The sequence below is a fragment of the Plodia interpunctella genome, chromosome 2, assembly GCF_027563975.2.
Source record: "Plodia interpunctella isolate USDA-ARS_2022_Savannah chromosome 2, ilPloInte3.2, whole genome shotgun sequence".
Taxonomy (NCBI): domain Eukaryota; kingdom Metazoa; phylum Arthropoda; class Insecta; order Lepidoptera; family Pyralidae; genus Plodia; species Plodia interpunctella.
In genome coordinates, this window is record NC_071295.1 from 11786372 (window position 1) to 11813702 (window position 27331).

Here is a 27331-nt window from a genome sequence, read left to right on the forward strand (position 1 = left end):
TAAGCGGCATCACATTATATATCCTTTAGTTAGATATAAACAAAGTAAGCAACTGTACATTTCTAAAAATGAAATGTAATTATGTTCAATCAGTATTTCGTTGTAATCCATCAACAAGGCAGTCTACTAACTACTTAGTAACCATAGACAAATGAAAATCGTCGACTTTATTTACTTAGTGGTAAATACACGCCTGCAGCTTGCACACTTGCATACCAGCCCCCGACACGTGTAAACAAAGGCACTCCACTTCACTCACGCGTCAACTCGTGAACGGGTGCTGCCGGGGGAACTGGTTAGCTCGATCTTTTATTAAAAGTTTTTTTTTTGTTTGGTTAATTATACATATATATATATAAGTATATATATTTTCCTTTCATCAGCACTTGATCACAATCATAATATGTTTCAGTATACCTTTTGACCATGTACTTTATTATGTACTTACACTTAAAAAATTATACATAAATTTATATTTAAAAAATGGTAAGCCCTTCTGGCATAATAGGGACCAACACTGTTTGAATGAGTTTCTTTCGGCATTTCTTCTCAGCAGTGGTCGTTCCGAAATGCTAGTAGTTTGTAGCTTTGGTAAACATCATTTAATTTAGATTATGACGTGAAAAAGTGCCTGTGAAGTTCTAATTTCTGAATAAATGTTTTGATTTTGATATTTTGCACGTATCTGGCATGTCATAAAGCACGTTTCACGCGCCAACTAAATAGGCATACTGGCTACTTGCCCGTTTTATTTGTACGTGTATCTCCGCCCTAAGATCGAGCCAGTGGCGATTTTAATTTATCTATGTTAGTAACTATATACAAGGCACTAAGCTCAAGCACTCACCGTAGTTTGGCGTAAGTTAGGGGTTAGACATAGCGACCTTGACATCACCACCTTCGGAAAAATAACGCCAGTTAGCGATATCACTATCTACTTTTAAGCTCATGCCTATATAGCTTGACATTACAGTTTAATAATAATGACAACTACACTTGTCATTCAGGGTACCAAATATTTAGGAAATTTTTGACGTCTATGATTAGGCGTTTAACGGGTTAACATTTCATTGTACATCTTCTATGCCATGCTCATATTAAAATTACCAGACTTTCAAGAAAAACGTAATAAAAGCACCAACTTTGAAAGTCGCAGTATATTTTGGTTAACTAAGTGAATTAAATATAGTGTAGCAGTGAGCCAAAATTGTTCATTTTTATTGTTAAGGCGCTTTGTCCCCGCACACTGGCGCCACCATCACATTTTTATTAATTTCTCTTATTTATTGGCGAAAAAGAATTTTTAGTAATAATGCCATACTAAAGTATTAAAATAACACACTTATATTAACACTGATGAGTTTTTCTTTCATCTCCAACGAATTAAGTTGTACAGAAAATTCAAATACCTGATTTTGATTGGCTGGCGCAGTGACAGCTCCGATCCGGAGGTGGAGGGCGAGCGCGCGGCGGTGAGCAGGCGCGGGGGGCGCGGCGTGCGCGGGGAGCGCCCGCGCGCGAACTCCAGCCGGTAGTTGTCCGAGCGGGGGCTGCCGCTGAACGGGGCTTCGGGCTCCGCTGCTGTGCCAGGGGTAACGTGGGGGTGAAAACATCTCATTGTGGGACAACATACGCGCACGCTAACGTCACCAATGTCACCATATTAATTTATTTTAATTTACAATAAAATCTAAAGTGACCATTTAAGGAACTCCCTCCAATCATGGGCTAGAAAAGAGCTGACGAATTCCAAATGACTTAACGCACATTTCCCAATCTTAGTTAGAACACTCTCGATTAAATCTCTTTAAAATAAAATAAAAACTAGATCGAAATCGGTAAAGTCGTAGAGGTATACAGATACACAATTACACAGGCACATTAAACCGCGACAGTGAAGGTCGCCGGGGGATAAAAATTAAAACTGTAAATGTTCATTATGTCCGTGTGACAACTGAATCACTGTGACCGTTTTTAAACAAAGTAGATGACGCTAATCTGATGCTGGCTATATATTTTACGATACAGTTCGCGGAACTTATGATACCATACTGTCCATCCATCAAAATCTGCCAAACTGTTTGCCGACAGTGCATGTATAGTCGGCATTAGAATAAATCCAAAGCATTTACATTAAAAACATACACTGAAAAATCATCTTATGAGATTTAATGGAAGCGGGAGGAGGGTGAAGCAAATCTCTTTAAAACTCGTCAGATTAAAACGTCTCGTATTTATAGCCCATTAATATAAATATCCACTTCCACAATGTAGGTACCTTTTCACCACCTTAAATTGACACATGCCCTGATCAGAGAGTTGTCCATTACAAACAAATTATTACAACAAAACATACTTAATAATTCATCATTGACATTGTACCGTTTATCCTCACATTACGAGTGTACGTATGTCTAAGTACGTTTGTCCAAGGTCACTATCACACGTGCATCGACGTGCTAATGGCCGCTTCCGTTCCACCTTCATTATTTGATGTAGCTTTTAGAGTGCCTTTTAGACAGACTGTATCACTGTGGGAAGCGGTTAAATTAAAAACCTTTCTATACTTTGGATTACGCGTTTTCGTTGTTCCAATTCTTAATTTATCATTACCAAGCAGGAAAACCCTTCTCATGGAAAGTGGTTACCGCGGTGAACTTGCATGGTATTTGATAACTTGTAATTATAATACCTAATTCTCTCATACTTTAAACAGGATCAAGTTAGAACTGCTGTTTGACGGCTGAAATAGGTGATATAAGGTATCCATACAAAGAGTTAAAAATATAAATATTTTATCATCTTCTTCTTAGTCGTATTCCTCATGGCCGAAGGTCGTGGTCAATACGTGGAACGAAACACACATAACGAGTTTCTTGGCACTATTCATGGAGGTGGTTTGCCATTGCCTTTTCCATTTGCATAGGTACACAAGTTGATAATCAACCAGAGTACAGGTTTCCTCACGATGTTTTCCTTCACCGTTAACAAGTGGTGGTCGATGAAAACATACACGAGTCAAATTGGTATAAAAACTCATGTGGCACGGGTAGGATTTAACCTGGGACCTTTCGGTTCACAGGCGAGCGTCTTAACCATCACACCACCACCGCTTTACGGCGCCATTATTTTAATATTATTGTTGAATGTCCTCATTGCAGTGTTAAATGAGGTTGTGTGAGGCGTGGCCGTGCATTTTATATATGTTGAATGGGGGCGGCGAAAGTCAATCTAATCTATTAAACTATTATTGTAAAGAGGTATCCGTTTGTATATTTGAGGCGAGTAATCTCTTAAACTACCGAACCGATTTCAAAATTTTTTTCACCATTACTAAGGTAAATTATTCAAGATTGCTATATAGACTATGTTATTTATGCATTGATTTAGCACTTAATTTATCACCTATTGAGTTGGCGTATCAAAGGTAGCATTACGAAGTAAAAACATAGAGAAGACACCGTATTGCCATTTCTCTAACAAAAGTTGTGTGACGATACGCGGGGTTGAGGCAGAAGAGTGGGGGAATAGGCTTCAGTATGGCTCCGCCTCTACATAAGTTTATAGTCTGATAAATGAACGGAAAGCGACGAACTGATATTCCGTGGGTGGCATAAAATTAAGCAATGTAAGTACGTCGATTTGTCGCGATCGTGGATGTTTAGAGCAGGTTGAGACATTTACATACCATTATATACAACGTGTGTTGACATGGGCATGCGGGCGCAGGCGGGCGGGTGAGCGTGCGCGGGCGCGACGCCGACAGCCGCCGCGGCCCAGTCGCGGTACACGCGCGCCTCGCTCGCGCCATCCCGCCATTCCGACAGCTCCACGCAACGGATCTGAAAAGCGGAACATGCGAATATTGTTTATTTATTTACCATCGGTCTGTCTCGGTTTCGCTTGGGTAAAAACTCGCTTGGGTAAATACATTTAACCTTAACCTTCCTCTCAAGAAAATTATCTATAGGTGAAAACCGCGTAAAAATCCGAGCAACAGTTTTTGAGAGTATCAGATAGACAGACAGATGCGGCAGAGGACTTTGTTTAATTGTGTCAGTTTAACGCTTATAACATTTAAAATTGAAGGAAAAGTTGAAGCTTGGAGCGGGAAAGGAAGGTCTAAATGGTATTTGTTGGTATTTGTGGGTCATGACGCTTTTAGCATTAAGTCTAAATTAATATTCAAGTACATTTAAAAACGGTATTTTGTGCAAAATAAGGTTTAGATAAAAAAATCAAAAGATATTTGGTAAAGGGTGGTAAAATTGATGACAAAAGAGAAACTGATGATAATCATTTTTGGCTCATGCGCAAAACATCTCTTTCGCCGAATGTCTCTTTCTCAGAATGTCTTTTTCGCAGAATGTCTCTTTCGCAAAATGTCGCGCCAGGGAATTAGAATAATACTTGACGATTCAAAGCAAAAACATTTATTTAGAGACATTCTGCGAAAGAGTTAATCTGCGAAAGAGGCGTTTTGCGACTAAGCGACATTTTGCGAAAGAGACATTTTGCGAAAGAGACATTTTACGAAAGAGACATTTTGCGAAAGAGACATTTTGCGAAAGAGACATTTTGCGAAAGAGACATTTTGCGAAAGAGACATTTTACGAAAGAGACATTTTGCGAAAGAGACATTTTGCGAAAGAGACATTTTGCGAAAGAGACATTTTGCGAAAGAGACATTTTACGAAAGAGACATTTTGCGAAAGAGACATTTTGCGAAAGAGACATTTTGCGACCAAGCGACAAGTTGCGAAAGAGACGTTTGGCGCATGAGCCAATTTTTTTTCAATGGCTGGGCTTCAAAAGAAGCCGCAATACAATCCAACTTAACAGCAAGTATCAATACTTAAATTTGTGAAAAAATTGAATTTATTAATTTAACTCAGGATATATACCACTTAGCCTACTTCATAACGAACGCAATAAATATCATCTATTTACATCAACATAATTAATGTGTCTTCCTTCGCATTTATCAAAATGCGTGTAGAAGATCTATATTTGCAATTAGATGCCCAAACATGGCATGCCACGACTGTGTATGAATCAAATTAACACATAAAATACTATCTAATTAATGGCTGTAATGTATATCAATCATTTGATGTGGTAATCTTGTCTATAAATTATACACGCGAATTAAAAAGATCGGATTCTCATGGAATATTCCTCATTGCCATCATATTGTGCCTCATTTTATTATTATTTATTTATTCATTCATTTACAAAGAATATTACAACGTTTAGCACCGCTTCCTGATAAAGTGTCTGATCTGTCTATATGAAAGATATCTTTGAAATGTTAGATAGATCTGGACAATCACATCAGGCAGATTTTACCAGTAGTTAGTTTTATTTGTCAGATTACAATCTAACATCTTATCAGAAAGTGGTGAAACAAACCCACAGCCGTATAATTGGGATAAAAACCTAATCTCCAACGGTTTTTCGGTTTATTAATCAAATGAATGAAATGAAAATAAAGAAATTGATAGAAAACGCGATGGTGGCCCAGTTTCATGCTGGCTATACATTATCGCAAAACAGTTCGCTGAATTTTTAAAAGCTGTCACACAAACTACTCGTTGTTCATTCATTCGCATCGGCATCTGTCTGATTTCGGCGATGGTAGCCGGCATTAACTCACCGGTGTGGTACTCTTGCTTCTGCCGCTAATCTCAGATCCGCTGTTGCTGTGTCGCTGTCTGTCCCTGGTCCTCTCCGGAGCAGGAGATTCTCTGCACGAACCATCAGGCTCATCACGGGCCTAAAAAGGAAGGATTCGCATTAGAAATATAAGACATATTAACATCTGATAATGTGGTAAACGCAGCATTCATAGTACGTAAGAAATACGTAAGAAACACGTAACTGGCAGTAAAGATCCATTTGATATTTAATTCTGTGGAAATTTGATAATATAGAAGTTTTTGATACAACGGACATTTTGATATGGACAATGGACTTTAGGAATTCATTTAAAAACTCAATTTTCAATAAAAATGTTTTGGATATCTGAAGGTATATACTTATAGGTAATATACTTACTAGTTTTGAAATTACCTTTCAGAAGGAAATATTTTCGAACCAAATTATAAGGCTATGAAACATAACGCTTATATAAACTTTTTTTTTTTACACGATGCGCACACGATATGTGAAAAAGAAGTGGACGTTAGCAACGTGCTACTTAGCACGTTGCTACGTAACACGTACTTACGTGTTTTATGTTTCGTAGTAGGCCTTCAGACGCATACCGTCAGATTCATTTGTAAACAGATCCCGTTAGATCTAGGGTCTATCTCTAGCCAGCTATATATTATGCAGGAGCTCGAGTTCCGTGTGAACTATGACAACCAGTTACGGTGCCAGCCGATACATTCGCAGAAGGGAAAATGGAGAAAGATGTAAGCCACTTTTATGTTGTCCTTAGTAGATTTATGATAAATTCTAATTTTGTTACAAATAGGAAAGCGGACCACAGGCGCTTTGGCGCTTTGCGACTGTACAATAAACCGGGAAAACTCTATAAGAGAGAGAGTGAGACAAAAAAAGGAAGACGAAGGAGGAATGTTACCTTTCCATTGTGTGTGGCGGTGGGCGTGCTGGACGCTCCGCTGACCAGCCGCAGTTGTTGTCGGATGTTCGCCTTCTCTCTCGCACGCTTGCGTTGGAACTCTTCTTCCACTCTAGAAAGATATACAATACTTTGGAAATCTTAATTGCATATTAAAGGGGGTTCTTGTACAGAAGAACAGAGACTTTTTTTTAGAAAACATTGGGAATCAAAAATTTTTTTGGTCTTGAAAGTGTTAACAGTACGAGTACTTACATAACAATGATAAACTAAATATATTTAACTAGATAAAAAAAAATTAAAAGACTATAAATATCATATAATGCCAGGCTCCACACTGTCGCTGAACTCAGACACATGCCTACGCGAATACGTGAACGTTCCGCAGTTAGTCTGAGTTCTTATCTACCGCATTGAAAAACCAGCAATGTAAGCCGAATCCGCCACAAAGTTAAGAAAACTGTTGGACGAAAGTGACAGGTGCATAAGGTGACATAAATCAACAAAGGAATAAGGGTTTGGAGCGTTATTCCTAGACCAAATATCATCATTAGACTACATCACGTTTGTTATGAGAGCCCGGGAAACATAATCACTTAGATAAAATATACCTACTTAGGTATACGACTAAACTTGGTTAATTGACGCGTGTGATAGTCTGCAGTGTAATATATTGTGCTTTTTCTTCACCTGCGCTTTGGTAGTCAGCAGCAGACTTAGTTTTAAGTAATTGACTTAGTTTTAAGTAAGTAAAGTTGACGACCTCGGTGGCGCAGTGGTAAAGTGCTTGCCTCTGAACCGAGAGGTCCCGGGTTCGATCCTCGGTCGGGTCATGATGGAAAATGATCTTTTTCTGATTGGCCCGGGTCTTGGATGTTTATCTATATATATATATGTATTTGTTATAAAATATAGTATCGTTGAGTTAGTATCCCATAACACAAGTCTCGAACTTACTTTGGGGCTAGCTCAATCTGTGTGATTTGTCCTAATATATTTATTTATTTATTTATAATTTTTTAACGTCAAAAAGTGATGTGTGTGATATACGCTCTGAAATTATTTAGGAAGATACACAATACATTATCCCATGTTGAACTAAAGATTTCTAATTATGAAGTCTACGAACCTCCGCATGGCTTCCAGCTCAGTCCTTCGCTGCTGCTCCTTCAGGTCCGCCTCCTTGGACAGCTTCTCCGCGAGTCTCCGTCTCTCGAGCTGCCTCACTGTGGACTGGAAGGTGAACTTCTTGCCGCGACTCACGTTCCTGCTTCTCTGTAAGAGGTAGACCACAATTAGTATGAGTTAAAACATTTGGGAAACGATGAAAACCTCAAGATGTCTTAAGTGTTTTATTGTTTTCACAATGGATTGAGTCAAATATCGATTTGCTGCTTGATTAAGATATTTCAGATTTAAGAGACGAAAGATGTGAATGAATCTCTGAATTATAGATTCTGTATTAAGGAAAACAATTTAAAAACGTTAGATTTATAAAATACATTGCAGTACTTTTCGATTGACCTACAAATCCAAAAAGAAATAAGAATATTATCTTCCTTACTATGTTCATTGTATATGAAAAATACAGTTCTATGGTAAGTAACAATAAATCGGTAGTTAGTACAATAATCTTTTTATTATCTCCCGTAAACTTGAACTTGAAAGAAATTCACAATACTACAGCACATTAAAGACACAATAGATATAGAACTTCTAATACCGTATTCCTCACAATGTGCTTTCTGATCTATTAAATCATCATTTGCAGTTACACTTGGCTTAATTCACGCCTAGAATCCATTGTGCTCATGTTCTACTTGTGTAGCATACGTGGCTTGGAAAGTAAGAGTGTTTTGTAGAATTGGTTGGAAACCACCAGGTTTTTAGATGGTCATCAATTTGGGCAGAGTATCTAGAGCGTGCGAAGATTTAGAAGCGAATTGGGAACGACTTTTGTGTCTTGGAACGTAGTAAACTAGGAAGAAATGTAATGACTTGTACCTTTTTCTGAAAGGTACGCCCGCGAATACTAGTTCAATTATGAGCAATGACATTTTGTCTTCAATTTCTTTTGTTGACTTTTAGATTTAGTCGCGATCAAAAGTCCATCCACTAAGGTCTTGGATTTAGAAAAGGATATTTGGACTTTTTGTTACATAAAATTGCCTGAGATCCTCTGTCTAAGATTAGACTGAGAATAGCACGACAAATGTGAAGTTTTCTTTCATTAAAATCATTTTTAACTGTTCAGCAAGAAGTTTCAATCATTATTATCTGTATAGATATGACAAATCGTATATTTATTACAATTGTTACGCCCTTTCATGAATACGAGAAGGTAAACATTGGTGAAAAAGCTATTAAGGAAACGCTCGTCACAGATAACTCATTTAATTCATACACAGGATGTAATATTTGCTAATCGAGATCCCAATCTGGGGCATCCTTTATTGTGCAATGTGACCTTATGTTGTGTTCGATCAATGCACTATGTGTTAAATGAGTACATCCTTACATAATATTATAAAAACAAAGTCCTCTATCGCGTCTGTCTGTCTGTTTGCAATAAACACAAAAACTTACTGCACGGATATTCATGCGGTTTTCATCAGTAGATAGTGTGATTACTGAGGTTTATAATTTATAATGTTTTTACCCGAGAGAAGCTGGAACGGGCCACTAGTTTATATTATATATAATAGAAAAGGATTTAACCGGACTTTGCTATCAAGTTTTCCATAAATGTATTTTTGAGTGGATAAAACCTCCATACCTAATTTTAAAAAAAATCCATAACTTGAAAACTAGCCTTTCTTCTTCTTATTTGCATGTCGATGATAAATCTACAAATGCTCTATTGATTACTAAACATTTTCTTGAACATCCTTTTAAATCTTAGTTCAATTATAAATTCTTTGGAATCTTGTCTGTATCTGTTGTTACCGCTGTCCATTTTAGTAAAAAAAACTACCAATATATAATCAGGAATATTCCACTGAGCTGTATATGTAAATATTATTCTGTTTTTGGTTTCGAACGACGCAATATTTAGCTTAAATATTGAGGTATCCATTATTTGATGTTTGCTCATATCGGGTTGCGATGACTTTGATTAAGGTTCGAATTTTTTGGTGTTTATTTTTAAGACCTTCAATATTATGTCTAGACTTTTTAATCTTAATTTTGTTTATAACAAGACAATTATTTTTGTTGTGTTCTAATAAGATATATCAAATTATTGGTGGTCATCTTTTTTTTTTATTATATTCATCATAATTTTGATGTGCAGTGCCTTTTTCTGGTGCAGATCCTATAATCCTTATCCTGTTATGAAACAAAGACCTATGTCGCGTCTGTTCGCGATAAACTCAAAAATACTGCACGGATTTTCATGCAGTTTACCAAAATAGATAGTGTTATTCCTGAGGAATGTTTAGGTGTATACTTTTATATTGATTTACCCGAGCGATGCCGGGTCGGGCCGCTAGTAATAGTTTAAAATGACGTGAAAAAGTCCCTGTAAAGGTCTAATTTGAAAATAAATGCTTTGATTTTGAACAATCTCACTTTTTGTCAAAATTTTTGACATACGATTTTTCAATTCCTCGACACAAAGAAATGCTGTTGACGAGTGCTGTTTTTGTCTTCATTCTCATGTAATCCGATGGTAATTGTCAAGTCGTGACAGACGGACAACTAGGATAGATGTTACATATAGATCGGGCTATTTATCCTATTGCGTCATATGGATCAATGTCGGCTGGCTTATGTCAAAGACAGCTTACATTGTTCCATTACTATTGGATCAACAGTATCGGATACTCACTGATAGATGTTATGTAGACATACTAATATGTATGCTTTTCCGGTTTTATCCTCAGCCAAGAGGCGTCGAATCTCAGAGTCCACTTTTATATTATTTTATCTCCATTTTAAACGGTTTTCATAGCCGTTAGTAATTAATCAGACAACTTCTTGGATTTGTCCTTTCTACTTGGATTTGGACAGTCAAAATCGGAACTATTATGTCAGATATAAGTAATTCATTAGCTCAAACAAGTAATAATTTATTAAATTTCTTGGTAAAATAAAAAAGAATCATCACAAACAATTTGTGCCAGGATCAAGAGAGTCAAAACTGGAATTATTTTATTTTTATATTTCACTAGCTCAGATTGGCCACAATTAATTAAACTTCTGTTCAGAATAATAAAGAATAAACCTTTGTTCTCAGGAATACAGCCGATAGTAATCTGCAGTTTAAAGTTAACCACGGTTTAACTAACTGGAAGCACGTGCATCAAGATTGGGCACGCAAAATACATAATATGTTGTGCTAGATATCGACGTGTCTGCGGAGGACTGTGGGAAGGGCAAACGTTTTTTTTTTTTTAATTTAATTTAGAAGCTTACATCTGTGTGATTTGTCCCGATATATTTATTTCATGACGTGGTTAATAAGACCTATCTTCAAACTCAAAATTAAAAATGACAGTGATAGGTTTGGATTTTTCCGCATCTCAACACTGGTGTCAAGGTTCACTGTGAAGATACGTCGTGGTCGACAAATAGGGGATCTGAATCTTGTTGACCAAAAAACGAATTGACGACTGTATCAAGGATAATTAGACTGACTAATCTCACTTGTTTTAAATATAACTGGGGCATTATCTGTGACACTTATTTTCGTACTAAAACATTCGAGAATACAGTCTGTGAAATTTCATTTCCCTCTTTTTCATCTGAGCATATTCCCGATTGTTCCGTTCAGCCATTGAGCGCCGGAGCCCAAGACCCGTTTTCCTACTTTTTCGTCTCCACTTCGCACGATCGTCAGCACTCCTATATATTCATCATTCCATATTTGTTTCGCTATAGTTTTACGACCGACCGCCTTCCTGACGTCAACCCTTATGGGAATGCTATTGTTGCCCAGTCCGTGGAGTTTCATCAAGCGTAACGAATGGGCAATTTAGCTAAAACAAATGAGCATCATCACGCCCCGTCCGCCGGTACCTATTACGTCAACACACAACAAACATTGTCAAACACACTCGTTTAAAGTGGAACGGTTTAAGTAACTATAGTTGTGAAACTCGGCTAACTTAGACAATGGACTTTACTGAGACATATCCTAGGAGATCTCTTACATCACTACGGTGTACACAATATGGCATACCTGTATGAAAATCAAAACAATTCTCAAAGAAGGAAATAAATCAATAAAATAATTCTACGCTGACGAAGTCGCGGCTAGTTAAATAATATTTCTTAACGACTACTGCTGAGGAAAATTGCTTTAATTTTATTTTGTATAATTCTTTCCAGAATGTAGATTATACTAGAGTGAGCTGTATTTATATAACTCAAAGTCTTATTCTAGATATTACTGATAGTTGTAGTACACTAAACAGCCTTTAATGTTTTATCAACGAATTTGTTTAAGAGTAAACACTGAATGGATTTCAGGTATAAGAAATAATTACACATTTAGTTTCATTACACGACTGTCCGAAAAGTAGTGTTATGGTTTCAGCATTCATGTATGTTAAACGTGATTTTATTTATTGTAGCATTTTCTAGGCTTCAGTGAATTATATATGTTAAACCTTGTGATCTTTTAGGAAGCAAGTAAAGTCTCATTATATTAGTCTTATTTAATCTATTATATATTTATTCATTGTTCTATAACAACACTTGTCTGTATGTTTATATATTTCTTCCATATATTTTTATTTTATATTTTATTTTTTTGTCTAATTATTTAATACTGTTAAGTTTACTGCACCCTCTTAGTTCACTTGTGTCTTTTTCCATCCTACGGTTGGCTGGAAGAAATTGCATTAGCGATAAGTCTGCCTTTGCACTCATTATGTTTGAATATCTTGTTGTAACTGTACTCCTTTGTAAATGGTGCAATAAAGAGTTTATCTATCTATCTATATGCTTTGATAAAAAATTTATTTTTCAATATCTCATAATATATATAATATATATCAGAGTGAAAAGGTATTTTTGATCTTGTAACGCTCATCTTTGCGTCCCATCAGGCTATTGATGTCAAGCTCACTAAATTTAGTATGATATTTAGTATGGTATGATGACAATAATAAATAAAAAAATCATATTATAAATATGAACATCAGATTGCACTACTTATATCACCTGGACAGAATTAATATATTGGAAAGTTTATTAATGTGGTAGATAATTATATTTAATCGATTTGATTTTTAATGTCGATAATGTTTCCTTCAAAATTCCCAGTAAACACGTCAAACGTTTCACGTCAAATTTTAAATTTGGTAAGTGGTAATTTTTCCCAAGTACAATTATATTTCCCGATAATTAATAACGCTTTATAAAGTAGATGGCGCTACTGTGCATAAAAAAGTAAAAAAATAAATAATAATTATGCGTTTAAAACACCACGGATTGCAGCTAGTAACAATACAAGCTGCAGCCCGCGATTCCACCTGCGACAAGAAATTGCCTATCTTACTCTCAACCATCACCTCAATACAATGCTTAGTTTTGTCGCGAAAGAGAGAAAGAAACGCATTTTAAAATTTTAAAATTATTAGAATGAAAGTATGAACGAAATCGGTTGTTTTCCCTTTTAGTAATTTAATTCACAACCAAAATATAATGTTTGTATCAAGTCTGCCAATAGATGGCGCTGTTCCATTATGAAATTTCTAAAACGCGCTATGGTTTCTTTTTTGCGTTTGGTCTGGGTGCGACATATAAATTATAAAATAATTTTTTTCCCTAAACATATAATTTTTGAAAACTCGGTAGTTTTTTTTTTTGTTCTATCGGGTTCCGTTGTTCTGTGTTCTCTCTTCTGTCTGAGTCATCCTGTGTTGTTTACTACGTCGATGATTTACTAGTCAGGGAGGCTTTTAGTCCCATCCTAACTTAATTGTCTGGGAATTGTATAAAAGCGTAAGTAAGTTTGTTTGTTGCCTTTTCACGGTTTATCTACTCAACCAATTGTCTTGAGAAGGACATAGGGTATCTTTCATCCCAGAAAAATAACTGTTCCCGAGGAAGATTCACGCGTGCAAGAGATAGTAACGCACAAACGCAATTATTTACGTAACTATCGATCAGTTTTTTTTCTATTTGGTGATCTATGATCAGTATCGATAGTCCAATAGACATTTCCACTATTAGCGTTATAACGTCAATCGACAGTGTATCAATAATCACATATCGATCAGAATTGTTATTCGATTAATTTATACAAGATTTTAATTAAAATGATTTGGTTCGGTGTATCGATAACTACGATAACTTAAAGATCTGAGAATTGACCACAATACATTTTTAACCCATTTGAAAATAAAACTTAATTCACATAAATATTAGGTAACGCTAGACCACAAACATCTTTTGCTGGCGACCGTGCTACGGAAAGCACGTGACAATATAAGGAACTATCAATAACCGATAGGGTCCATTGTTGTTTGCAGCGACAGTAGCGCCACATCCGTGGTACTTTAATGTGGACTATTATTCTTAGCAAAAATTATGACATTGGCTGGGAGGTGGTAAAAAGCTTCTTTAGAGCCCACTTCAGGATATATTCATACACTCTCAGATTACCTGGTATCTAATTATTTTGACAGTGGACTGCCAAAACTACTTTACGCGTTTTTAGAACAAAATTTATATAACGAGGATCATATACATGTTTTATAAAATAACACGTTTTATTGTGCTGTAATTAAATGTAAAAGAAAGAAAGAAACATTTATTTGCCAAAAACATGAGTACAAATAGTCAAAATGAATTAGACCTACACGTTTTACCGAATATAGGTATGCAAATATAATTAAATAAAGAGGAGCATGCTATCCACTACAAATCCAAAACAAAAAAAAGAATTATAATGTACTTATACTAGCCCTAAATTCTATCCGAGTCTATCATTAAAGAAATCATTTAAAGTATAATAACATTTATCAGTTAATAAAGACTTGAGGTGCTTTTTAAATAGATTTAAATTTAAGCTTTTATATTGATTTGAAATTTTGTTGTAAATTTTCGGTGCCATACATACTATGCTATTACCATAGAATGTCTTGAATATAAAATAGAATGTCTTGAGTCTGAAACGCGACAAGTCGTTAAAATACGAAGACAATTGTTACACAGCATATTGTATGATGTACCTATTTTGACGAAATATATCTACGATTGCTAGCTTTTGCACGCGGCTTCGCCCGCGTGAATTTAACTTTCACCCCCCTATTATAGACAGATAGATAGACAGACAGACTTTCGCATTTATAAAATTAGTATGTGGAATTACACTATTAGCTCTACTAGATAGATATTCTTTAAGATGAGGTAACGACATCCATATTAATAGCGATTACTGTATCGTAATAGATTAGTTCATCACCGAAATTGACCTTGCAAGTTTATGTCATAGATATCACGTCTTCATTTATTACGGGGTAGACAGAGCCCAAAGCCGTAACAATAGACGAGTTTGATAGCGGATTTAGAGGAGGAGGATTTAGATTTAGGAAGTAGTGTGAAACTTCATTAATAAATTGATTTTAGATAACTATAAGTACATTTAATTCCTAGAAAAAAAATTGCATGTCAATGACGGCGGCCAATTTTTTCGTTCACAAACCATCAAAGCTTCAGGGTGACGCCCCAATATTCAATATTCCAAGTTTTCATGTATATTTAAGGTACAATGGGCACCAATACAACCGAGGCCGAGCTATTGTGGCAGACAATAGCTTGCCAGACATGGGCCCAGGACAGTCCTGAATTGTATTGATCGGATTTTAAATATGCGAAACGTATTCTTGGACTGCATAACAATTGATTGAATAATTGTATGGTGTCCGCCATTTGTATCCAATAACTTTCGTAATTTTGTTCAATAAAGTTTTTAAATAATAAAAAAATATACTGAAACGCAGTCTCAATTTAATTTCTAAAAATAATAATAATATTACATAATTAATTAATTAATTTAATTGATTTATTAGACTTTTGACTGCACCAAATAAACCTGGATTCCAAATTACATTTTTATTGAAAATCGAAATTTTCGAGGTTTTGATTCCAAGGTTAGCGTTTGAATTCCACTTGCAATTGATTTAAGAAACTAGTTGTTACCCGCGACTCCGCCCGCAGCAGGAAGGATATTGTGTTTTTTTCCTACAAATATTCATCCCTATTATAAAAATTAAAACCCGGATTATAAAAACTAGCTAAATCTGAATGTGATTGTAAACAAGATAGACATCTTCCAATTGCTCTGTGTTCTATTACAAAGTTTGCAATTTATATCATATTGTATCGAGTATAAACATGTGAGAATATAATTAGTTATGGAGAATAAATAAACAAATGTTTGACTTTGGACTATATTCGCCCGAAATTTCATCAAAATCAGTCCAGGTATTTCATTATTTCTTTTATCTATGAGGTATTTCGATGTGCAAGCGTAACAACCAGACTGATAGGATACGAATAACGAAAATATTTATCATAGGAACGTATTTCAAGTTATAAAATATATTCTTCTGCACTGTTCTGCATTATATTCTACGAGTCCACAAAATATCATCGAAATTCTGAAGTATTATATAGATAACCATCAAGATAACAAAAATATCAGTATGGTTTATGGTTTTCTAAATGGCTTCATATAAAATTTGGTGCCTCCGTTATTCAGCCCACATAATTTAGGAATGTATGCGAAGCAAACACACTTATACACACAGCTGATATTCTATATACGAGTATCATCGCCAATTATAACGCGTGAAACAGATAATAAGAACGTGGACTGAATTTAAAACAAAAATTGAAACGCTAACCCAAAACAATCGCGATAATAATAGCTAGCATCGAAAACTTTAAGTGAGATAAATATTATGTATTGATAAATATAATATTATTTAATTAATTAATCAATTAATACAAGCTTTTATTAACTTGCACATGTTCGGGTGAAATCTGGCAACTCAATTTCGAAGCTATCTTTCAACCGATTGAGCCGAAATTTTGCACACACGTTTAGTTTAAATGACAATACTTTATTAAGACATGCGTGACCTGATGATGCATTCGGGATCTCCGCAACGGTTTACTGCAGGGACATGATTTTTTTGTCACTCATTGAATGCAAGTTTCATTACATTGTCGTCCAGAAAACTTCCCTTAAAATTAATCTATAATAATTTGATGTAAGTACATACTATTATGTACAAAACGACATCTTTATTGCACCAAAGGAAAGTACTGAAAATAGATCTAAAATATACCTATCTGTGTTTTAACTTAGTTACTATGATGCTATACCAACTTTAAGCAATCGCAAAACACTTTTAGGCGGAACATCTGCGTAAATATTTGTCTTCCACATGTGTAAGTTAAATTACGAAATGAGAAGATATTGCGTTTCACGTGAAATAGAAAAAAAAATATTGATCTCTGCACTTTTATTTATATATTTATGTACACAACATGACTATGTACATATAAATATGTATATGTAAAACTTACATAAATGAAATTAAAAAGATGCTAGTTATTTCTATAGAAATTTCTTCGTAAAAGAAAAATACACATTGGTGAATGCAAGAAAAAGATATATATATATATACGATAAACTTCATGTGATATGATTTTATTTGAGTAACAGTAGACGATCGTTAAATATGTGTGGAGGGTGGTTCCCGCCCTACAATAGGGCCACTCCAAATCCTCCCGCGGGTGTTATAGGGGGCGAGTAAAGGATAAAAAAGCCTCCAAAGCTGATAAGGTAACAACAGCACATCTGGTTGACGTCAGAAGGACTAGATAACGATAATCTATCTAATTTACTGAAATATACGTAAGATAATATAATTAAATTAAAATAATATGACTGACACGTTTTAATTAAAAATATGACATGTAAATTAAAAACTAATTAAATAAAATTACAAATAAATTAAAATCTTTATAAAAAATCTCTTTGCTTATTTGCACCGTAAATACGGTGACCACAAAAACGTGTGAGCGCGCGATTACCATTCTGGTGGACAACAATTGTCCTAGATTTTAACTATTGTTTTTCAGTAATTACGTAATGCATTTAATTACAAGTTTTTCATGTGTATCTCTTTGAAGTTATATCAGATTGTATTTTCGTTTATTTTTGTTTTATAACATCCTGTTTTGCAAAATTATTTTATGTGCAGGTTCAAACGTAGTGGTAAATTCTTACACACATCTTGCGATACCTACAATACAATACAAACAATACTCTTTAGTGCACCATAGAAATATAGAAAAGGCGTACTTATATCTAAACCTACAAATGAATAGTATTCTTATTCATTTAACCATAAAATAGTATTTTTTTTTAATCGAAAGACTGTCAATAATGTTATAAACTCAAATAAATTGCTCTAACTCGAATTCAATATATGTTTTACAAGCTTTTACGCCTGAAATGTACCTGTATGTTTATGTGTGGGAGAAATCTTGCAACTCGATTTTGAAGCATATTTATTCAGGCATTGGGCTAAAATTTTACCACACACACACACACGTTAACTAACCGGGAGAACTTTGGGATTAAAATTACCTTTCCAACAGTGTTTATAGGTACAATCTAATAACACGCTGTGAACAAACACACTAATTAAAAATTTGTAGAATTAATAAAAAAAAACTGGTGTGACGTGTAAATAGTTACATCATTAAAAGGGAGACTGACAAAACCGACTACAGTATACAAAAGACTGGCTTACCTTTAAACCTTCGGCCTCCATCAGAATCCGTGTTTAGACTGCTGCTTGTAGTTCCCGATAATTAAAGGAAGAAAAGCCTAACGAAAAGCCAAGGCGGATAAAAAAAGAACGTCAAAGACCTCGTGCGTATATGGGGGAAGATAATAACAAGACAAGCGTCAAAGAAATGAAAAAGAACCCAATAATAGAGGTCTCAATAATGATTACAATTTATTTAGGGACAGAATGACAGATTATCTAAAAATATTTTTAATAAAAAAAAAAAATAAAAGCGGCCAATATTAAAAGAAAAAGTCAAGAAAACAACATAAAGGAACCAGCTTTATTTTACCCGAAATTATGGTTCTGTCAAGAAGGAAGAAATTAAAAAATAAAATACAAAATCATATACACATAAAATTCACATAAAAGTTTAAAATCTTAATGCGGTTCGCAGAATACAACTATACCAAGTTTCAACAGTATAGTTTTTATAGTTATCGCAGGTGATTAGGGGAAACAAATTTTTTTTTTACTTGTGTGGAATTTTTACCTTGGTGATCAAAGTGGATTATACCAACCTTTTAAATACTTATTTAGAGCGTTGGCATCAGCAAAAACCTAAAAGATTTGTTTTCAGTTTTAAATTTTGTTTTTTAAACACCAAGGTCTAAATACTTTGTAACCCTCGAAACGAATTCAGTTTCTCTACTACTAAGTTAGTATTTGTAATATTTAAACTGTAATAATGTAACGTGATAATTATTATGTAGGTAGCTACGTGTTCATTATGTAACAAAGTTATTATCAGTCTGCTGCGATGGTTTGAACTCCATATGCTTTGCCACGAACAATATACAGTAATAACAGGACCAAAGATCAATATTTCATTACCAACTATAATTTCGGAACGACCACTGCAAATAAGAAATGTCATGACAAATCAATTTAAGGTGCTCTGTTTGTATTTAAGGTGCTCTATCAATTTCTTTTATTTCTTAGAAAAAAGATATTTTAACAGTATATGCCACATAGATAAAGAATTAAACTATGTAGTCCCAGTTGACTAAATCGAAATTCTTCATCTTCATACTCGTATTCCTCATGGCTGAGGGACGTGGTCATTACGTGGAATGAAATACACACAACTTTCTTGGCATTATTAATGGAGTGGTTAGCCATTGCCTTCTCCATTTTACACACAAGTTCATAATCAACCAGTGTGCAGGTTTCCTCGCGATGTTTTCCTTCACCGGAAGCAAGTGGTGGTCGATGAAAACTACTATACATGAGTCGGATTGGTATACAAACTCATGTGGCACGAGTAGGATTCGAACCTGGGACCTTTCGATCCATAGGCGGGCGTCTTAACCATTACACCACCACCGCTTCGAATCGAAATAGGTGGCCACCAAAATCCGTTTAGTTACTGTGAATGTGGTCACAGTAAGTAATATAGAAAACTATAATATTTTCTACTATGTCATAATCTGTTTAATATATATATTTTGTTTTTGTTAAGAAAATTAAAAATAAATTGATAAAAACATGGTCTATGGTGGCGCTAGTGTGCTGCGAGATAGCGCCTTAAATCTCCCTGTTGGTCTCTATCTGTCAGAAAGATTTAAGACTTTAAGATTTGACAAGAAGTTTAAATGTAGGAATCGAACATAGAACCACTCAAACAAGCTTGTTATCTGATTGATGTTCATCAAATCATAATTCAATTAACAAAACGAGGTCACATAGCCCCTAAAAATTAACTAAAAACGCATCGTTGCACATAAAAAGTAACTACTAACAATTAACTGATTGGCGGGTTAAATCGTTAACTGTTGCCTCGTCTAACCACGGAGTTAACTAACACGTTAAAACGCCGTGACAACCGTTTTTTTATAACGGTAAGTTCAGATTGTTACGAGATATGTGCATGGTCTATCACAAATTCACATCGAGCTTAGAGGTTATTTGTATTTTTATATATAATAAAATAAAAAAAATTACAAACACCGAACTAAAAACTTTTTGATAAAAATAATTTTCATTCTACACTTCTGGATATCGATTTTATATTTTAGCTAAAGGTCAGATAACATAGGTCAAAAGTCATTTTCATGCAACGACATAAAAATAATATAGTATTTCTTATTATTGTAGACTATAATAATCTATAGCACATATTCAATAAAAATATCAAATAAAAATTGCAATATTATTGCCACATCGAAAGAAAACAAGTTTCAACGCTAAAATTGTTGCCATATCTCATTCATTCACTACAGTATTATAATAACTTCTATAAATCCTATTAATATTATTAATGAACAAATACATAGGGTAATTTTTATCCCGAACATAAGCGAGCGAAGCCCCGGGACACAACTAGTAAACCATATAATTTACTATTTCCTTATCATATTAAATTAACTCTATTATTTGGTATTTTTGTTAATCACACACTACAATTATCGAGTCTGTCAACTGTGAAAGTATGAACTTTCACAGTTAAACCATTGGGCCAATTTTGATGAAATTTGGAATAGATATAGTTAGGCACCCGAGGTCGAACACAGACTACCGCGGGTTATGAAATGTGATTTATTATGTACATTTTAGGAAATCGTAAAAATACTGCACAGAAACCAATTTTAATTTACGTTAAAGAAAACGTGTAGGTGTTACAGTACCATGGGGACTATTGTGCCCAAACTATAAAACTGAGAAGATTTATGACATTAGACCGTAAATTGACTCATTTGTTATATTTATATTGTTTATTATTGTATAACGGAACCAGAAGGTAGCTTTGGTGTTTTGTACACTTAATAATATATGTAGAATAAATAAATAAATATATTAGGACAAATCACACAGATTGAGCAAGCCCCAAAGTAAGTTCTAGACTTGTGTTATGGGTGAGTTAGTACTCAACTATACTGTATTTTATAACAAATACATATATAGATAAACATCCAAGACCCGGGCCAATCAGAAAAAGATCATTTTCCATCATGACCCGACCGGGGCTCGAACCCGGGACCTCTAATACATATATATAGTAGAAATATTACATATATATAGAATTTATTCAAAAGGAAAACACAAAAAACGGAAATAGGTAAGTTATGATGAAAAAGTATTACAGTCGACCGCACAAGTTACTAAGTTAAATTTGCAATGGACTACGGTCAAGTGCATTTCCAATCACTTTGAATCTCTATGCAACACCATGACGGGCGTACTTTCAATAATTTAGCTACATTGACGTGCTGTTAACTGTACCTTACCTTGAATAATGTTATTTAACCCAACACGTGGCTATAAAGTTGTAATTAATTTAAACAGCAATGTTTATAATCTTTTATCCGCTATTTATGTTACGTGTTTGAGGCCAATTCGTGAGTTCTCGTAAATCTAGGTTACCAGTAATATTATGTTAAAAAACGTAAACTTCGTATACTCTTTTATCAATAAAATTACATTTATATAATTATTAAAGTCAGGAATTAAATCCAAAATCAAAATCAAATAATTTATTCAGAAATTAGGCCTTCACAGGCACTTTTTCACGTCATATTCTAAATTAAATGATGTTTACCAAAGCTACGTCCCTATTATGCCAGAAGGGCTTACCTTTTTTTAAATATGAATTTATGTATAATTTTTTATCAGTAATATAACAATGTAAGTACACAATAAAGTACACGGTCAAAAGGTATACTGAAACATATTATGATTGTGATCAAGTGCTGATGAAAGGAATATATATATATATATATATATATATATATATATATATATCCTACTAATTTAACGCTCTATCTACTCAAACTTTCATCCCGGAAAATTAACGCGGGCGAAGTCGGGGGCAAAAAAGCTAGGTGTAAATTAAATTGCAGTTCTTTTTTAACGATTTTTCAACGTGCGATTTCAAAATTCTTGATTTTTTCACCACGACCGAATTCGGTTGAACGATATCATTATACTAGGTAAAGAACCATACTTTTAAATACAATCCAAGTTACAAATTTTGCAACTTGCAAGTCAGCGCACTAGTCATTATGCATCGGTTTTCATGATGCTCCTAATTCTAATTCTTCTTCTTCTTTCAGTGCCCTCTTCATTGAGGGTTGTCAATCATTAATACGAGTTTTATCTTTGAAACTAATTCTAATAATAGAATCTAAACCAATATAGTCGTACAATAGGTCAACAACTTTTCTACATTTCCTGATCAATCGTGAGTTACCTTTTGTTGTTGAATTATATTTGTTTTTATTTTAATTCACGTGCATTTTGAAGTTTTTAAGTCACTTTTAGCCACACACTAGCGCAAACAACACATTTTCACCAATTTCTTTTATTTCTTAGCGAAAAATAAAAAAATATCTTAACAGATCATTTATGCCAATAGATAAATAATGTTAGTAGAAAGTATTATAATTTTCTATAATACAATGAGTTCAAAGTTGACTAAAACAGTCAACGAAGTTAATCAACTGTGACTACATCATGCAAAAAATAATACTTCATAAAGCATTTCTGACTTTTTGATTCGCTTCTTCATATGAATGTGCTCATGTCTCATGACTTTTATGAGGATTCTGACCTTATTGGGAAATTCTGCTTGTTTTTACAGTACCTACTTACTTTAAAGTATAGGTAGGGCCATGCATAACTAATAAACAGGGCCAATATATTTGCTTATTACGTAATTCCTTACGCTGCCGTCACACAAACATACAATGAATTCAACACGTGATGTTTTCTGATTGTACAAAAACTTATGAATACACAAATAAGAGTTGATGACACGGACATACATCTTGCTAGTTTGTTTACTATGAGTAGACTTGAATACCCTTTAATAACCTTAACTAAAGATGAGCCCTATGATAATTCGACGCCATTATTCTCAAATGAGAAGTTAGTTTATTATTAATTCTACTTAATTTAGCCAAAAAATGCGCTGATCTAAAAAATATAACAATCGCACACTCATAGTTGCGACAATACAGGAATTGCTATGACTATTAGAATACGAGCTAACTCTAAGAGAAACAATTTTAGTAAATGTAAATGTACAATGAACACAATATATGTAAAAAAACCAATTCACATATTAACCGTGAGTTTGAGGTTGAATTAATTACTAAGGACATGATGTAGCCTTGTAATTCATCGCGTTTGTGTTCGTGTAATAATCTCAACAAAATCTTCAGGGTATCAACACTATACTGGGTTAAGTGTAGTACTATTGTGGATTATTTCTTAATGTGTTTTTTAGAAATTATGTGCGATAAAAATATTACAAAAAAAAACAAACTTTGAGCTGTGATTTTAATAATTTGGAATGTTATTAAAAAAGAACCTGGTAAATTCGTAGTTAAGGAAAGCATTAATAATAATAAAAACGACTGGGAAAATAGAAATAGCTGATTTATTTGAAAATTATTTTACTGACATACCTCTACAACTCATTTGTAACATAAATTCATTTATCTTTATTTTTTCTTATTAATAAACTAATGTCACTGCATCATTAAAAATTTAAACAGCAAAATTTTAAATTTTTTGTTTAAAATCAACACTTTTGCGCCCTACGGTATGTCAATAACAATTAAAATTCCTAAAATATTTATTTTCCTCAATTCATATCTAAATTTATTAATCGCTTATACTTTTATACAATCACATATAATCCGTAACTTGCTTATTGATTCTACCTTAAATGGTTATAATAAAGAGTATTTTAGACTGGCATTATGCTAATTAACCTGTGGTTTACTGTACGGCATGTGTCAAGTGAAACAAGTCGTCTCCAAGGCCGCAATAAACTGGAATCGATGGGTTTTGATGATAAGTGGAACGCTGGATTCTTGGAGACTTGTTTTTTTTAACTTCTGACCCAAAAAATTTTGGAATAAGTATGTAAGTTACTAGTAACCCGTGCCGACTTCGCTCGAGTTAAAGCATAAATTATACACCTCAATCTTTCTTTAATTTATCGCATAATAAAAATACACTTACTTTTCTTTTGGATATAACATTTTTAAACCGATTTATAATGTTGTCTTCATTGTCATCTAAAATAAGATGAAAAATGCTCCACCGACAAGAACAAAGTTCCTAAATTGATTGATTGATTGTCATCTAAATTTAAAATCAGAAAAAATAAATAAAATAATAAAAATAATTTATTTTATAATTTTGATGTGCACGAATTCAAATAGGTATGTGTATAAGTTAACAAAACTTATAATAATACAACTGTGAGTTTTATTACTTTAAATATACCATTTGGAACATAGGTCAAGAGACAAAGGTCACTAAGTCTGCAAAAACTAAATTAATGGATAACATAATTTCACATGTAAAAAATTAAATTTACTTACAATTCACTGTATTTAAATTTTATAATTATTGCAGATATTATTTTCATAAAGTGGTTGTAGAAGTGTATTATAAGATTTTTAATTTTTAATTGTTTTAATTTTAAAAGGAGCGTAAACAATATGGTTTACCATTTAAGGTTTTAACGTTTTATAATATAATCGATCAATTTGTTTTAGTAATTATGCACAAAAAACAGGCATATGTAGGCATGTGTCAAATTATGTCGTGGTTTTTACCAAATAGCACTTAAACCAAACGAATGATTAAATGATATATAATGTATAATCTTCTATTTATCAACGGTATCGCTAACAGTATATATTAACAGCATATATTAATTATAGATGCACCAGGTTACCAGGGCGACCTCGACGTGACATCACCGACTGCATCCATCAATGTATTTATTGTTTTTAGCCTCAGTTGCACCAGTCTACTTTGACGTTGACTTTAACCTGCGCACAACAAAGTCCGCTCATTTATCTAATCCGCGGCGGTTAAAATTAAAGTTAAAATAGATAAGAAACTGTAGCTTAATTCTACGTTATGGAGTAGATTTAAGTCCTTAATTTTGCTTGACCGTTGTCAATACGTTGTATATATATATATAATATACAAAATATTAACAGCGCACGATTGACAACGGTCAAGCAAAAACAAGGACTTAAATCTACTCCATGACGTAGAATTAAGCTACAGTTTCTTGTCTATTTATTTTATTAAAACAAAACATATATATATATATATATATATATATATATATATATATATATATATATATATATATATATATATATATATGTTTTGTTTTATATACATAGGTGCCATTTTAAATACCACCTCAACTTCTATAGTAACTCGCGATAAAAAGTAGCCTGTGTCGAAGGGCGGAGCCCTTCCAAATGTACCCAGATAAAAAAGTCATATTAATTACTTACTCAGTTTTGATGTGGAAGAAGGATACAAAAGTAAACGCATTTTCAAATTTATAATATATGGAAGAATGGATACGGTTTTCAAATAATATATTATGAAAAAAGATAATAAATTCTTGTCTTTCCATACAAGTCCGATCAGCTGATCATTCAATTTGTATGTGAACAAACAAAATTTGTTACTCTTTGGCTACTTTTTCTATTGTTTTATCGCTCTATTTCGACATCCAAAATTGGTGTGAAAATCTGACTGGTATTTAAAAAAACTACCCTGTATTTTTTCACACACTCATCCAAACAACACCATACATAAAAGTTTAACTAAGATCACTTGTTTTGGAAATTGTCTAGTTTTCAATAGACGTCTTAGGAAATTGTCGTATAGGAAGTAGTTGTTTTCAGTCAAAAGGCTTTTACAACACTAAAATATCACAGTACAATAACACACGTAATTATATTGTATTTTAATAATACATAATGTATTTACAGAACAAATCTAGATGCTGAACTTAATTATACACGTTAGAAAGCATTAATTTAAATGTTAAACATTCAGAGCACACTGGCAACAATTTAGATTCTGAATAATGCATTCGTTTTCCATTTTAAAGACAAAAGATTCATTGATATATCTTTCTCTTTCGAATCTACAATTACATTACTCTCACTTTTAAATCATATAGATATTACATTATTCTTGCAGAAGTGGTTATACTGTCCAGGATTTAAATTACAATAAAATAACTGCACTGGCCACCAAAATTGTATTAGAGAAATACGTTGACAACGTTATTCTAATTTCAAATATTTTTCACTGTCAAAAAAATTGCCGCCGATAGTTGAGTTGTATTTTTGGTTTCCAATATATATTTACATTTTAATTGCCACTACACAAGAGTTTCATTTATTACGACCATAGATATTGTTCATATACCATTTTAAAAACTTACGCGTATATATGTTCTATTATAGTCATGATTATAAGGTCGAGGATTTTCTCCTTTCTTTTTATTATCTCTACTATTATTATAAAGAGGTAAGTGTTTGTGAGTTTGTATGATTGAGGCGTGAGTCTCCAAAACTACTGAACCGATTTCAAAATTTCTTTCACCATTATAAAGGTACATTATTAAAGATTGCTATAAGCTATATTTTATCTGAAAATTCCCACGGGAGCGAAGACCAGGACTACAACTAGTTTTAAATAAATATACCATGTAATTTTGTTGACTATTAGCTTATTACTGTGGATAAACTTAGTTCAGACTAAAGTTATTTTAATTTATTTCAATTATAATTATATACAAACCTCTATTAAATAATGACTCTCACTTTTAAATCATATTAATGTAGTTTTATATAAATAACTGCGGAAACCACATCCGCGCAAGTGCGTCCAACTGAGAAATATTACTTATTTTGAAAACACATTGTAGCTAATGATATAATGTGTATCTTTATGTATAAATGTCTATTGTTTTTAATTTATGAGCATATCGTTATTTACTACAGTACTTTAAAGATTTATGGATTTGAAATTGGAAAAATTATAGGCAATTGTATTGTCTGTAAAAAGATATTCGTTTGCGAAATAAATATGTTATCAACTTTAGCAATAAATCTGATACCTACAGTTATATTAATCCATTAGC

At 33.4% G+C, this 27331-nt stretch overlaps 1 protein-coding gene across 5 annotated transcripts in view; it reads right to left on the bottom strand.

Annotated features, from left to right (window-relative positions):
* LOC128675607 (uncharacterized) overlaps nucleotides 1-27331 on the bottom strand; it is a 135305-nt gene that overhangs the window by 681 nt on the left and 107293 nt on the right. For 3 of the 5 annotated variants that reach the window (XM_053755128.2, XM_053755139.2, XM_053755124.2), the window contains 5 exons: nucleotides 7716-7861; nucleotides 6587-6698; nucleotides 5657-5776; nucleotides 3689-3842; nucleotides 1410-1581 (listed from right to left, as the gene is read on the bottom strand). In XM_053755128.2, coding sequence (XP_053611103.1) covers nucleotides 1410-1581; nucleotides 3689-3842; nucleotides 5657-5776; nucleotides 6587-6698; nucleotides 7716-7861 — 704 coding nt within the window. Of the gene's footprint in view, nucleotides 1-847; nucleotides 899-1409; nucleotides 1582-3688; nucleotides 3843-5656; nucleotides 5777-6586; nucleotides 6699-7715; nucleotides 7862-27331 lie in introns of all 5 variants that reach the window. The other 2 variants (XM_053755145.2, XM_053755133.2) reach the window with 2 other exon arrangements.